This window comes from Chaetodon auriga, chromosome 20 (assembly GCF_051107435.1).
Source record: "Chaetodon auriga isolate fChaAug3 chromosome 20, fChaAug3.hap1, whole genome shotgun sequence".
In the NCBI taxonomy this organism is placed as follows: domain Eukaryota; kingdom Metazoa; phylum Chordata; class Actinopteri; order Chaetodontiformes; family Chaetodontidae; genus Chaetodon; species Chaetodon auriga.
In genome coordinates this window covers 12,507,937-12,523,303 of record NC_135093.1, presented here as the reverse complement: position 1 = coordinate 12,523,303, position 15,367 = coordinate 12,507,937, and the positions used below count along the sequence as shown (strand labels likewise).

Sequence of the window (15,367 nt, the reverse complement as noted above, 5' to 3'; positions counted from 1 at the left end):
ACTTTTGCAGCACGTTTCAGATTCAATTGAATTTGGCAAATCCCCAAGCTATATCAACAACTGCACACTGAGCGAATGCCAGTATTCTCAAAAGACTTCTTAGAAGCAGGTTCATGGGGGTTATCTGTGTTTTCTAGATAAAACCCAAAAGCCAGGTATCATTTAATGGTGTCCACACCGGAAATGTTTACGAGTTGTGGAAGAAAAAGACCATGGATATATGTAGCACACAGGACTGGCAAGTTCTTCAAACAATGAGAAAACCTGTTTGTACTATAACTAAGAGAAGTAAACTGAAAATACACAAAAAGAAAATTATTTACAGACACTGTGTGTGATCGAATCGTTCCCAGCAAACACAGGTGAGGGTGTTTTTGAGAGAAGCAAAAGAAAAAATCAATGTAGCATGTATGAAATATTGACAAGTTTACTCGGCTATAAGCTTTCTACGCAGCAAGAATCAAAGCACAAACCCCACGTCTTGTGTTGCAAATCCACCACCTCGCTTGTGTAAACAAACCAGATAAATTGAACTTTGCACAACAATTTCTGTCCTGTTCCTGGAGGTTGTTGGTATCACATCACGTCAATCATGAGGTCAATCATAGGTCAATCAAGAGGTCAACCATGACACCTCATTAAAAAAATAATACCTGGGTCACAATGAACATCTGATGACTGTCATATCTAACAGTGTGCAAGTATCTGAGGGTGGAATTTTCCTTTAAGGAGCTCACATTTAGCTGTTAGCCCTGGGTTGTGCCTCAGACATAGGTCGGCTCCATCGCCACAAAAGTAGCAATGATCTTGACCTCGTGTGAAACTAAATTGCATATCCAACTCACTCTCTTCTGCAGAACCTGTGATGCAAATTCACAGAGTTTATATATAGCATGTCTTTCATCAGCCTGCTATTCCCAGATGCATTCCCAGTGGCTAAATGGAAAATGTGAACCAGCTCTGTGCTCATTCACACATGTGGACTTATTAGCATTGCCGGTGGCTAGTTTTTCTATTATTGCACGTGTCTTTTTGCATACCTGAATTACACACATTCTAATTCTATATGCTATATTCACTCTATCAATGAAAAGATAAGGATTAAATGACCAAAGTTTACTCCCTTCTCTGCCTGTTTCCCACAGCATGTTTCTAAGGATGAAGCCAGTCTCATGGGATAGCCATGTTTTGTCTCCATGACAGCTATGTCACTCAGCCCTCTCTGCAGTGACCCCTGCACCGCAAAGGATGCTGGGAAATAACGAGCACTTTTATCCCGGTCAGGATGACAAAGATGGGGAGGATGAGGAGGAGGAAGAGGAGCAGGGAGGAGAAAACAGAGAAGGGGAAGATGGACGTGACACGGAGAATGGAGGGTTAGAGAGTCTGGAAGAGAAGGAAATGACGGGAGGACGACAATCCTGGGAAGGGAAAGTTGGCGAGGTGGTGAAACCAGCAGCCATTGTGGTCGGTAGGCAGAGAGCAGACCGACCGCTGAGGCCGGGTAACCTGGCCAACCGGGGTGTCACATACATGACCAACCAAGCCCCGCTGCATCATCAGCTGCCCAATAAGCAACAGCATCATCTCATCGCAGTCAATCAGCAGCCTCATCACCCAGGCCTGAATGCGCTGCAGAAGAGACGGGCTCTCATGGAACGCAGCATGACCACAGTGGCTCCACTGGAGGAAACTTTCCTGACCATGATGGTGTTCCGCATTGGAATTCCTGATATCAAACAAACAGTAGGTGCATGTTCTCATCAAAAACACGATGGCCAAACACCATGCATACCAACATATGATGAAACAAAGACACCTGCACGTGAAACAATGCCAGATTCTTCTTGACCCCTAGTCTGAAACCGATTTGAATATGCAGAAGACATTTCAGTGAGGTTAAGGCAGACAAATTGATATGTAGTTCCTCATATCTCAAATTTAAAATGAATGAACTGTCAAAATCAAATACTTAAAAGTCTACTCATCTATGTGAAAAGCTTTCCCTTGCAAACAGGGCACTGACTTGAGGTCTTTCCAAATGAGGAAGTAGTTCAAGCCAAGTCTCTCTGGTATTACTGCCTCGAAGAGAGATAGCTTTAATCGGACAAACAGAATAAAAAAAAAAAAAAAATGCTTTGGGCAACTTTATAATGTTAAGGCAGTAATGCATTTGGCTTATGTAACCTTTACTGATTCTGATCTTTGTGCAAGTACAGACAAAACTAAACTTGTTAAGATCATTTTTTGTAATGGCAGTCTTCATCATTTGTACTCTGTGTTGCAAAAATCGTGTTACCCCAGTACATATGAGATTTGTTAAGAGCACATCCACAGCAGGGCTCTGGTCCCCATTTTTCCCAAGTGAGGCCCTTCAGCAAGCACATCAGGCCAGCACTTGGTTGCTGTGTTCATCCCCTGTTTTCCCACCCTGACTTTCTCTTTTGAACTGAGCCGTTTTGCATCCCTAAACTACAACAGTAAATTTGCCGCAGTGTTGACCCTACATCTGTTTCAGTTTAGTTGCAGGGAAAAACCCATGGGTACTTGATGCATACATTTCTTACATTAGCCAAATAGTGTGCACAACTGTACAAGCACATTTCTTATTTCAAAGCATTTTTCATTCCAGTCATCCCACAAGCTCAGGGGTAAGTCCCAAAAGGAGGAAGCCAAAAAAGAAAAAAAAAAAAACAGAGCTTAACTTGTGTTGAGCAACCTGTGAGGGCAGACATATTCCTTCAACAACACCATGTAAGCATCTGGCTTGGGTCAGGTATGGTCATAATTAGTTTACAAAACTGAAGTTAGTATCAATTCACACTTGCAGCAGCTCTCAGCTGTGTGGGAGCGGCAGGTGAGAATTGGCCAGCCCACACACACCATATCCAGGTGAGAATGGGTGCCCCCCTGTAACCCCTCCTCCCATCTTCCTTTCTCCATTTTTAACTCCCTGAACATGCCAATTGTTCTACATGTCAGCTAATCTGCCCTCAATATAACAGTAATTGCTAATTATCTAATAGGTTTTTAATGAGTTTGGGGAGAGCTGGGGAAGTGAGTGACGCTGGAAATGAAGGAATATGTGGAAGGCATCTGTGTTGCTCTTAGGTCTCAGCCACAGACATCATATTCAGCTCTGCGCACCGCTGACAAACACTCCGCACCCCCCAACCTCACGGCTGAAATGTTATTGAGCTGAATTAAAGAGAAATGAGGAGAGGGGATGAATATTAGCAGCTAGTTAAAGACAGGGAAGGTGGAAATGAATGCTGTGAGGAGAGAGAGGGAGAGAGAGAGAGAGAAAGAGAGATGGGGAATGAATAAGCAAAGAAGAAGATATATGCATTTACATAAAGCACAATACTGCACAGTGAAGGTCTAAATAACTCTCCTGAGGGGGGACAAGTAGTGCCAGAAAGAGCTCGGAAAATCCTTGACTGTGTAAAACAGAACGATGGGGAGAGAAGTGTCACTGTAATATACTGTATACATTACATTAGACTTCTCTCCCAGGGATTAGCCACTCGATCTCTCTCTCAAACACACGCACACACACAATAGAAACTTGCACACTACTCTGCACAATTACACTACCATAAGAACGCACTCACACATTACAACTCACTTACAGTATATGTGCGCACATACTCTCTCTCTCTCTCACATACACACACACGCGCACACACACACATACACATCCTCATCATGTGGTTTACCTCCCAGGGACCACCAAGACATTGCTACGGCAACGGGTGCCTGCCTTCACTAATGAACTGGTTGCCATGCCAATAGAGTTGGCTACACTATGTAATAGTGCAACCTAGTGGGGGGAATGGAGGGGAGCTGTGGGGGGTGGGGGCTCCAGGGGGGCAAAGGGGACGTGGAAGTGTGCTGAGCTGTGCAATTTTACTTACAGTTCTCTGAAATGGAACAATGGCATGGATGCATACATCTCATTCAGACCTCTTAGTCCTGCTGTTAAAGCCCTTCCCCTGGTCAGCTCTGTCCTCCGCCTGCAGACTTTAATAAGAAAAGGACAAAAAAAAAAAAGATGGTCTTCCTGTGGAAATGCAAGAAAACGGAATATTATCAGGAAATGGGCAGTGCACAAATCACTGTGAAATCTAGTTAGGCATACCACATACATATAATACATCCGAGGTGTTTCACTGAGCTCTGTGAGCCTCTGGTGTATCACACACAGACATGCGGTAAGAGGCAAAGGAGCTTTACTCTCCAAACTAGTTTGTTCATTCTCTTCTGGATTGTGGTGCACGTCTGACATTATGCATGCAGAGATCAAAGCAGAAAATCCCAAACGGGAAATATTTATCCCAGTATAGAATCTTTACTGCTTTCGTAGGGACAGAGAGAAAAAGTGGTGTGAAAACAGACATGAGCTCGGCCTGAATATACTGATACCACAGACAATAAGGACAGCAACAGTCGTCTTATTTCCACGAATGTGTAAGATGATTAATTATTTAAAAGTCATGCATTCATATTCTGCACACATTCTCACGCATTCATCATTAACCAACTGATGTTGAAACCATCGTGCTACATTATTAATCCATGATAATAAAATGCAATTGGCCAGATATTTAACCAAAGTGATGAAATGTAGTTGAAACTATGTGCATGCCAAGGCTTACACACACACACATCAGTCATACAACACAACACGCAGAAGTACTACCATAATAATACCAATTGTATTGTATTGATGTATACTTTTTCGGAGACAGAGCTGTCAGAGGCAGATATGATCTTATTTCTGGAAAGAAAGAAAAAAATGTAAGAATATGACGAGGGACAGGGACCCTTTTTCTGCAGAATAAGTGCTTTTACTTTCGATGCTTTAAGTAAAATTTTCTGCTAATAGTTCCATATGTTTTATCTAAGTAAGATCTGAATGCAGGGCTTTTACCTGTAGTGTAATATTCCTACAGTGTGACATGATGTTAATGTCTGCCTCCAGAGCAGGTGTAGATGAGGGAAACATTTAGCACATCTCCACCTCTGAGGCCTCTGACCTCCACGCCGCCCTGCGCTCTCTCTGTGTGTCTGTCAGAGGTGTCTCCAGTTTGATCCGGACTGCACAGTGTGGAACGCGAAGCAGCAGATCATCTGCTCCCTCAGCGAGTCGCTGTGGGACGCCTACAACTATGGCCTCTTCCAGCCGGCTGGAGACGGCCGGGACGCCAAGTTCCTGGAGGAGGAGCGGGCCATGAGAGACTACTCACAGTCTTTTGAGAAAGGGGTGCCTTACCTCGAGGTATGAAGACGTCTCAGTGTCCGAGAATCCCCAAAGCACCAACACCGCTTGGTGCGATAACTGTTCGCTTATTGTCTCTCAATATTTATTTCCCTACATTAAAATCAAAAATCAGTTTCAGAGACTTCTCAACACTGCCAGGAATAACAGTCTGATAGAGAAATAATTGATCTATTTATTTAATGTGCTAAAAGTTGACACATTAAAACATAGAGAGTCTACATGATACTACAAATTAGACTATAAAATACACATGCACACACATATATAAAATATGTACAGAGGACATGACCTCAGTTGTAGCTGCTGCCCTGAGTGAGAACGCTCTTTATTACTGTACACAGATATTTATGTCATCTTGTTTGTTTTTGTAGCTAGTGATTCATTCTCTAGACGATGTCTTAAAGAGGAATACAGCCCTGTTGTTGTCACCAAAATTACATCAGAAAAAAAGTTAAACAGCCAGTGTTAGAGCTGTTCTTTTTCTTTTGCATCGCCTGAAGGCTTTCTTTCCTTCTTCCAAAACTTAATTGCTCATAACTAAGAAAACATAATGAATGTTGTACAACTCAAGATAAATTATCAAAGCTTTTTATAATCAGGATTCCCACATTCAACACAGTTCGTGACATGTAAACAAATCTCAACAAAAGTAATATCCACCTCATGGATTTAATTGCATTCTGTAGGTTATGTAACCTACAAATGAAATTACATTTCTCCGCTTTTTGGGACGTGGGCTGGGAGATGACATCAATATGAAGTCCTCACGCTGTGATACAATTATCTCACAGTGCCCTCTGGTGGTCCAGCTGCTGTACATGTTGATGAGCTGGGTGGGGCTGAAAGAGTATCCTGCACTCAGTGTTTGGCTTCAAACCAGAGTGTTTACATTCTTGACCAGGTTCCAGATGAGCACATGTCTGTGTGCTGATTAGACCTTGTAACTAAATTCTACTCCATGTCTGAATTTATCTCACAACTCCGTGTGTGCGTATATTTATAATGTGAGTAATGCCATTTTGAATCACTTCAGTGCTCGACTTGGACCAGGATTTGCTCATATAAAGTTATTTCGGGATACTTTTAGTCCTTTCTGTGTACCAACACTGACTTGAAGGCACATTGTGGTTATTTTATTGGGAGTGTTTGGTCAGATTTGTTCTTTCATCCTGGTCAAACACACCTCTGCTGCTTGATACATGCAGCTGCTCTCTGGCTTTCTGAGGTGCAGTATGTGGTTCAGCTCAGCTGTCAGCTGCTAGATAGGAGCTTACACTCCTTCTCTCACCTCCTCACTCCTCTGCCTGTAAATGGTTTGCCATCACAGTGCAGCACTGATGTGGAGATAGCACATCCAGTCAGGTGGTTTTCATTGACAGGGCCTCCCATTCAGAGAGGAAGTGGAAGGCAAACCCACCTGAACTCACTTTAATCATCTTCTGAAGGATGTTCTGTTTACGACTCCGTGGAGGTTTGGAAGATTGATTGTCTGGACCGTAGTTTAGTCCAGTGTTTTTTATTTCACCACCTGATTTTTATTCCTGGCAGAATTGAGAGGGCTCTGAAACAGTTAGAGCACTACGCAAGAACACTGCAAAATACTGCTGCCTGTACATAATTTACTAATTTTAATATTTAAACACAGTTTTTAGTTCTGGTCAGGAAAGAACCTCCATTAAACCATGGTATAAATGTCAGAATAGCCTGGAAAAGGATATATTATCAATGAGTACATTACATTTTGTGATGTAGGACTATACAGATGTATATGGCCTTATATGGACATGAAGGATTTGCTGTGGTTATAAGAAGAAATTCAATGGCCATTAGAATAAATAATCGCAATGCATTATTTTTACTCTGTGCACAATTTGCATTTTAAAAGGAAATGTTGGATAATTGACACTTTCAGGTACTTCCTTTAAATGATCAACAAGTATAAATACACGTATTCTAGTCAGTCAGGACCGACAACCAGACAAAAGACGACATACTCCTGCATGTACCTCATTTTATTCCAGTTTAAGCACTGAATCTATCGACATTTTAGCGGCAGGTTTAACCAGTTCAGCCTTACATTTTCCCCTCAAAAAAAAAAAAAACACAAATCAAGCTTATTTTCAAAAGATAAATCATGGAGCTGATCAAAAGACTTTGAGTGGGAGAGTGAATTTCTGGAAACAGTGAGAGAGTTTAGCTGCAGTTAACAAGAGTAATGGAGCTTTTGTGCTTTAAAGCTGCAATGCTGAAATTAACTAAATGTAATTATTTGCTCAAGAAAGCACAAACCAGCATTCTGTTCAACCGAAAGAAAATCCATTTTTAATTCAATTTTGATTCCCACCTTTGCTTCTCTGCTTTAAAGAAAAACATTGTTCATTTTATAAAACACCCTCTAAAGTACAGATTTACAGCACAAATGCTAAACTTTTTTTTTATTTTTTTGTTTTTTCCTCCATGTACACGACCGCTGATAAGCGGGGCTGTGTTACAGTATGACGAATGACGGTTCTCACACACATATCTTTTTCTGGTCCTCAGTTTAGGTACAAAACCAGAGTTTATAAACAGACGAATCTGGATGAAAAAGCTCTTGCCAAACTCAGCACAAAGGTATTTCTCCTCTTGTCTGTTGAACATTGCAGATGCACAGTATATATTCCCACTCACTGACATCCATCTCCTTCCTCTCCTACACCTCGCAGGCCAGTCTGAAGAAGTTCCTGGATTATGTTCAGACTGGAACAATGGAGAAAATGGCAAAAGTCCTTGATAAAGGTCTTGATCCAAACTTCCATGACGCTGACACTGGAGGTGAGTTTGCCAATAACCCTGTGAGGACACTCAATGTGGAGATTACATCTCTGAAGAGGCATATAGAATCATTCTTTGCAGTGGTGTTGAGTGATGATATCATATTCTGAGTGAGCATCCGAGGGTGCACTGTCACTTTGACCTTTCTGCCTGCTATCTTTCCTGACCTCTGCCCCCTTCTGTGGGTTAGAGACCCCGCTCTCTGTGGCTGCGCAGTCTGGCTTGCCGGTGGAAGGCATCAGGGTGCTGGTTCAGGGCGGTGCTCATTTGGATTTTAGAAACAGAGATGGCTTGACAGCGGTGCACAAAGCTGTTAGGGCTCACAATCACGCTGGCCTGCTGGTAAGGACTTTGAATTAAAGTCGCATGCATGCAGATCACAAGCTTCTTCCAGTATAACCCTGTTTCCAAAATGTAAATAAAAACAAAACAGAAAACAGAGTCATTTGCAAAACAAAAAAGCAAATAAAAATCTATGAATTCTTTTGGAATCAGGGTTGTAGGACGAATTGTTATAAGATTGTTATAGTGAATAAATCACCATCGCAAATGCTGCATCAAATGTGGGCGGTCATGATATTTAACGATGACTAGAAGAATATCACAGTGCCTTAAATAATGTAGACATAACAGTCAGTTTCAATTTGTGACTGCTGTTTTTTACCTTCAAACAATGTTCTGTCAATGTGGAACTGGGGCCTTTGTGGAGCTCTGGTAACTCATGTTGCTTTCAAAGACCACATATCAAAGCCACTTTTACAGGTCTATACAGACAGAATCTGCACACCTACATACATTTCAAAGCTAATGCCTTGCTTTCGTCTTGCCAGGTTCTCTTGTCCCTCGGAGCATCTCCAAACTACAGAGACCGCTGTGGCCTGACCCCTTTGTACCACAGTGTACTGACAGGGGGCGACACTTCCTGCTGTGAGACCTTGCTGTACTACAGGGCAAGGCTGGGGACAAGGGATGAGAATGGCTGGGACGAGTCCCATCAGGTACCAATGGACAGTTTAATATTTTACATTTGCGATGAACTCACTCAATGCAAACCTATCTGTCCATGGTTTCCTTTCATATTTTCACGTTAAGCATCTCTGGTCTTTGTCTGTGAGCGTAAGCAATGCACCGACATTTCCCCGTCTTATCTCTGTGGTGGATGTCATGTACCGTCACCCTCAGTCTCTCACAGCATTTTCTCACACCCCTCTCGTCTGTGCCTTCCTCACTCGTCTCTCCATTCTCTCTCCTTCCCCTCCTCCTTCTCTCTCTCCATAGCTCAGGGATGAAGAGGAGTTTGGAATGGAAGAAATACATAAGGTACCCTTCATCCTCCCATCTCATCACCCCCACTGGCCATTCAGAGGCAAAGGCACTGAGAATTGTGATATGCTAAAGATGTAGAAAAGCTGAAGTGACCACAGAGGTTCCTCAGACCTGCTCAAATCTGGGTCATCTCAAGCTGAGTCCAGTCCAGAAAGAGCATTGGATATTACCTCTTTCTTACTATACAGTATGGGTGCATTGCCTACATTGTGTCTCTGTGACATTCTGGTAAATTTAAGTTTGTGCTGTGAGCCGGTTGTCATGGTATTTTATTTTGGTTTTGCCGTGCTGTGTGTGTTTCCTTTCTTTACTTTGTACGTATCTTGTGATATTTTAGTCCCTGCAGAAAAATATGAGGAAACCTCACAGGCTGCTGAAAGCTCATTTCTGTTGTTTTCATGTTATTTGTTTCCTTTCTTTTGCACCACGGTGCAATGTAATTGGCTCTGACCTGTTTTTTCTGTAAGAGTAATTATGGATCTAACCATGGATGTAAAATATATTATTTCCCTTTCTTTGTCTTTCTTTGCAGTATCTTTAATTCTCTACCATTTTCTGTCTGACTCTATTGTACTGAAACAGCCCTCTTCACTTTAAGTAGTCTTTTTCTATACGTTGGTATACTGACAATTTGTGCATATTTCTATCATACTCTTGACATTGAAAGGCGTGTCAGAATGGCTTTGCCCAGCACTTGGAGCATCTGCTGTTTTATGGGGCAGACACCTCTTCTCAAAATGCCTCAGGGAACACTGCACTTCACATTTCTGCTCTGTACAACAAGGCGAGTACGGAAACAATCCCTTATATGAAACAATTATGGCTGTAATTATGCCAGTTTTTCTAAAGGTGTTGACAGATCGCTCTCCCTCTCTGAATGATCAGGAAAGCTGTGTCCGCGTCCTTCTGTACAGGGGAGCAAATAAGGAGGCAAAGAACAAACATGGTCAGACCCCTTTTCAGGTAAATTGTTTAGCTGTCAATACGGTTTGCATTTTTATCATGTTTACAAAGTGAAATTGCATTTGTAGAGTAGCTGTTACGAACAGAAGCTGCAAGAGAACACGAATAAAACAAGAAATAGCAATAGTTACAATAGCTAGAACAATGACATTTCAAACTGCTCTTTCTATTTGCAGCTAGCTATAATGTCTGGTCACTTTGAACTCGGGGAAATCATCAAAAACCACAAAGATTCTGACATAGGTAAGCTTTCATGCCCAACTGTCTCTTCTGAGGGGCCTATCAAGTGTTACAATCAGTTCCCAGCATCTGCTTTCCTTTGTACTTTCCTGAATCCTTACAATCTCCCTTCTTTTCCCCTAACAATCTACCTAATTTCTCCCTCCATTCCATCCCTTCACATCAAAATCCACCGTCCTTCCTCACTTCCTTCTTACTCATCCCCCCTGAACCCTCACCACTGGACCTCACACTCCCATCTTCAGTGCCCTTTTTGGAATCGCCAAAGTATGTTCCCAAGCGAAAAGAGAGCGCCCACACTCTGCCTCTCCCCTCGCTTCATTCCCACCCCCTACTGCGCGCTAACAGCGATAACACCATGTCCCAGTCCGACCCTCTGGCTGCGCCCAACAAGGCTGCAACCAATCCCAACCCGGGACAGGTACTGAGGACCATTAGGTGGATGTTCATCTGCTGATCTTTATGATATTAGATATGCTTTGTCGATGATACGTTTCTTTCTCAGACTTATAGCAAGTGACAGGATCAGCTTTGATGCTCTTGCCTCTATGGGACTTGGTGTGTTTTCTGCAGGCCCAGCGCAGGGCCTCCATAGGCATGAGAAGCTCCAGCAGCCCCAGAACTCGTACTCGCTCCCCATCCAGAGGGAGAGGAGGACAAAGTGACACAGAGGAGAGGCACCGGCAGCCAAGAGGCAGACAGGGGTGAGAAGATTATATCAGGAAGATATACTACTATAAGTATTCTGATCAGGTCCTTTCTTCCCATCTGCTAAAAGAAGTCACACGTATCTCCAGTTACCATCAGCTTTATGTAGGAAAATTACTATTTGTGTCTCAGTTACATACTGTGTTCTATTTGCAACTGCAAGAATGTCACATATTTTAAGTGTGATACCGATGGATATTGTTGTCCTGCAAAGCAGCAGAAATGGAGAAGGCCTGAAAAAGTGTCAGGTGGAGGACGGTGGAGGACGGTGGTGGACGGCAGAGCAGTAGCTGTGGCAGCACTGGAAATAACCGAGACTTAACAAGAGTGCACAGCCGTGCTGGCAGCTCTGTGAGGCTGCACAGTGGTGCTTTGACCTAAATGCTAACATCAGGATGCTAACATGCATACAGTGCAATGACATTGTTAGCATGGTAATGTTTACCATGTTCACCATCTTAGTTTCGTATGTTAGGATGTGAACATTTGAGAATTTACACTAAAACTGAGGCTGATAGGAATTACATTTGTTTTGCAAATATTTGGTCATAAAGGATTGGACAAATTAAAATTCATTTAATTTTGACATGATGATGGCAGCATACTTACTAGATCAAGTCAGCAGGAGTCATCATCTCAGAATTATCAACGTCTGTACAACAGTTGTTTCCATCACTCGAGTCATGCCTGCGGGTGTTGCTAAAAGTAAACTAAAAAGTCCCTGTTGATACAAAATGTATGGTACGTTTTGATTGTATCCTGAAGTTGCAGCTTGATTGACATCCACCTCCACGTGCTTTACATTATTTGCCATTAGTACATAGCTCGTTACAATTTCCAGTACACAAAATGACACTGATTTCTACCCTACAATAACTTCTTGTCTGATAACTGCCAAAATAGTGCGTACTTTTTGGTGTTATTGTTGCACAGAATTGAGGCACACTGCCTGTGTTAGAATTATTAGCCCTTTCTATATTGTACATGACATACAATATGCACTTAAATGCAAGATTTTAGCTTGCGTTCTTACTGTCGGTATGACTGATCTGTATGACTCAACTACTGACTGTCTCTGATGTAGCCCTGCAAGCTGTGTGTCGTCTCACTTTGTCTCACTTGTTTTTCCACAGAGTGCCACACAGTCTTATCTCTCTCTTTCTCCCTCTGTAGTGCAACCTCAGCGGGCAGTGGGGGAGGTCAGATGAAGCGTATGTACAGTGCGGTGCCGGGGCGGGTTTATGTGGCCACTCGTGCCCACTCTGCTAGCGGAGACAGAGAGCTCTCACTTAGCAAAGGCGACAAAGTTAAAGGTGAGATAGAGGCTAAGTTTACAAATCGTCAAATATGAAATGTGAGAAAAATCTGCCCTGGAAAGCAGGTGTTGGAATCATGTTGAGTGCAGCTGCAATCCAGTGTGGAAAAGAATGTAAGCTACTGTATCTAAAACATCAACAACAAGGAAGAGATGTTTATGGGAAGAGAGGATTGTAAACAAGAGGAATGAGAAGCACCAGCAGATGCATCCAGTTCTTGCAAAGTAATACATGTTCCTCTCCATTCTCAGTGGATTGTACAATGTTATTATAAAACAGGCAGCTGAAAGTAAGCAAGGAAGGCTTGACAGCAGGTTTACTGTCCAAATGAAATTCCATCCATCTATGTCCATGTCTGTCTGTTTGTCCATCTATTTATCTGTCTGCCTATCTGTCTCAGTGTTAAGTGTCGGAGAGGGGGGATACTGGGAGGGAACCGTGAAAGGTCGCACTGGCTGGTTTCCTTCAGACTGTGTGGAAGAGGTGGCGGCTCTCACCAAAGACAACCGATCAGGTGAGACAACCCCAGTGGTTGTGTTTTGAAATATTGCTCTGTTTAGCTTGTTTTATAGAGTCCATTTGAGTTTTGTGATAATCTCTTGTGAGATGGACTTTAGAGGAAGTTATATTTATACAACATGAGTTCAAAACATGAGTGTATGAATTAAAATACATTTGTTGTTGATAGTTTCGAGATTGCTTTCATAATGTTAACAGTGAGATAGATAAAGAGCCCATAGATTGGAGAAAGGCCATGCTCAAAAATGGGTTACGTGCTCCTTCAGGCTGGAATTATCCTTGGAGTCACTGTAGCATCCAGCACATGTCACACTCATGCTTACCAGCAGGCCCTTGTGCAGCAGACAGTGGCACATATACAACACAGACATTCACTTGTCTCCTGTTTTCACAGCTGCACTGCTCACGCAGCAAGCAAACCATATGCCACGTAGAAGACACAAAAACAGGGTGTAAACATGTTTAATTCATTTGTTTGTCGCACTGAAGACACAACACCTCTGCAGAAAGACAGAGAAGGTGTCATGACAGGAAGCTGAAAGTTGAAATTGAACATGTTTTGCCTGCATGTGCCTTGCAGAGACGCGCAGTGAGAAAGCCAAGAGGAAGCTTTTCCGTAACGTCACTGTTGGAGCGTACGACGGCACCGACGGCCCCAGGTAGGAAAAGTTGCAGCGACCCTCACGACCCGTGATCGCTCGATGAGAGAGCTGGGATAGAAGCACTAATCTTTCAGCTTCCGAAAGTCTAAATCACTGAAAAAGTGTAAATGTGAGGATGAGTGGGTGTCAAACTGTCCCCTGACCTCTCCCAACAATGCATGCTGAGACAGGCCCCTGCCCCTTCACAACCCTGAACAGGATACCAATTTAGAAAATAGATGGACGACTAAAACTAAACTGCAGCCTCTGATTTAGCTCTAGCTGTGGATTGTCACATGAGTGTGGGCAGCAACTGAACTGTCTGCTCTCTGTCTGTGAGGCCAGTCAAGGTGATTGAAATAGTTGGCAGGCTCTTGTTTTTCAGGGAACAGGAGGTTCGTGTGTGTGTGTGCGTGCTCACTTTTTCCACCTATGCCGCTTTCATGTCTCCCTTCGTGCTGTATGTGTCTGTTTTCTGCTGATCCTGAACAGCACTTGTTTTCTATTGTTTCACCACGTGAACATGCCAGCTCTGCCCCTTTTTGGCTCCGCCAGACAAATGCACTTGTCTCTTTGATACCTCATCCACACGCCTGTCTCTCCATTCCGGTAGCTTGTTTACACTGAACACAATAATGCCATAATGAAAGGTAGAGAGGGGGTTACTTCTCTTCCTCCGTGGCATCTGTTTGAAGCTGCAGCTCAGCCCTGGGCAGCTGCAACTGTGTATTATGAAGCTATACATGTTTGTTTGAGAGTTAGCGTGTATGTGGATCTGGCTGTGTGTGTCTTTGCGTGTACATACATCATCCTGATGAGTCATGAGGAGGCTGAAACACCAAGCGTTGCTTAGGTCCCCAGGCTTGTGAGAAGGACTTACCAGTCGCCACCTGGGGGGTTTTACAGCCTCTTACACATTGTAGCTGACATTACCCTTGTGCTGAGCGGCTCTCACTGTCATTCAAAGAAGACATTCACTTTAATGCATCTGCACTTGTGCTCTAAATGCAAATCGCAGCCACTGGGGGTATATTACCTGTGCTACGTTGGTTAAGCATAAATGCAGCACCGTGCTGAAGTGGTGCTCAATTAAGAACAAGGTGATCCGGAGCTTGTTCCCTCACTGCAGGGAGAATGTCAATTACTATTTCAGAGAGAGATAGAAAGAGCAAGAGCGTTTGTCAGCCTGCATGGTGATGACAACTCTGCTGTAGAGGAGAGGAGGGAGTGTGAGTAAATCCAAGGTGAGAATCAGCTGTTAGTATATCTGTGATACACCAGTCAGTGGATGTGCAAATGCAAGCACTGTCTCTCCCTGTGTCGCCTCACATTTGTACCCATCCCCCGCATGCCCACCCCGCCAATCCAGCTCTCCGTCTCCCCTATTTTGCTACCAAACCCTCTTCCTGTCATGTACCAGCACACACACGCACAGACACACACACACACACACCAGTCCCCCTGTTGTGATAATCGCCGGTATTCTCTTTCTCCCTCTCTTCCCTTCACATTGTCTTTCTCTCGTCTGAAGTATGTGGGGTGCAGACCAGCTCGCT

At 43.2% G+C, this 15,367-nt stretch overlaps 1 protein-coding gene across 1 annotated transcript in view; it reads left to right on the top strand.

Annotated features, from left to right (window-relative positions):
• The window catches only part of LOC143338906 (SH3 and multiple ankyrin repeat domains protein 1-like), a 40,062-nt gene that overhangs the window by 10,332 nt on the left and 14,363 nt on the right, over positions 1–15,367 (top strand). Inside the window, exons 2-16 of the mRNA XM_076759782.1 lie at positions 1,146–1,746; positions 5,078–5,281; positions 7,826–7,897; positions 7,990–8,098; positions 8,289–8,440; positions 8,929–9,096; positions 9,377–9,418; positions 10,092–10,208; positions 10,310–10,387; positions 10,564–10,630; positions 10,873–11,048; positions 11,201–11,331; positions 12,509–12,648; positions 13,052–13,165; positions 13,751–13,829. Coding sequence (XP_076615897.1) covers positions 1,249–1,746; positions 5,078–5,281; positions 7,826–7,897; positions 7,990–8,098; positions 8,289–8,440; positions 8,929–9,096; positions 9,377–9,418; positions 10,092–10,208; positions 10,310–10,387; positions 10,564–10,630; positions 10,873–11,048; positions 11,201–11,331; positions 12,509–12,648; positions 13,052–13,165; positions 13,751–13,829 — 2,147 coding nt within the window. The 5' untranslated portion in view covers positions 1,146–1,248. The remainder of the gene's footprint in view (positions 1–1,145; positions 1,747–5,077; positions 5,282–7,825; positions 7,898–7,989; positions 8,099–8,288; positions 8,441–8,928; positions 9,097–9,376; positions 9,419–10,091; positions 10,209–10,309; positions 10,388–10,563; positions 10,631–10,872; positions 11,049–11,200; positions 11,332–12,508; positions 12,649–13,051; positions 13,166–13,750; positions 13,830–15,367) is intronic.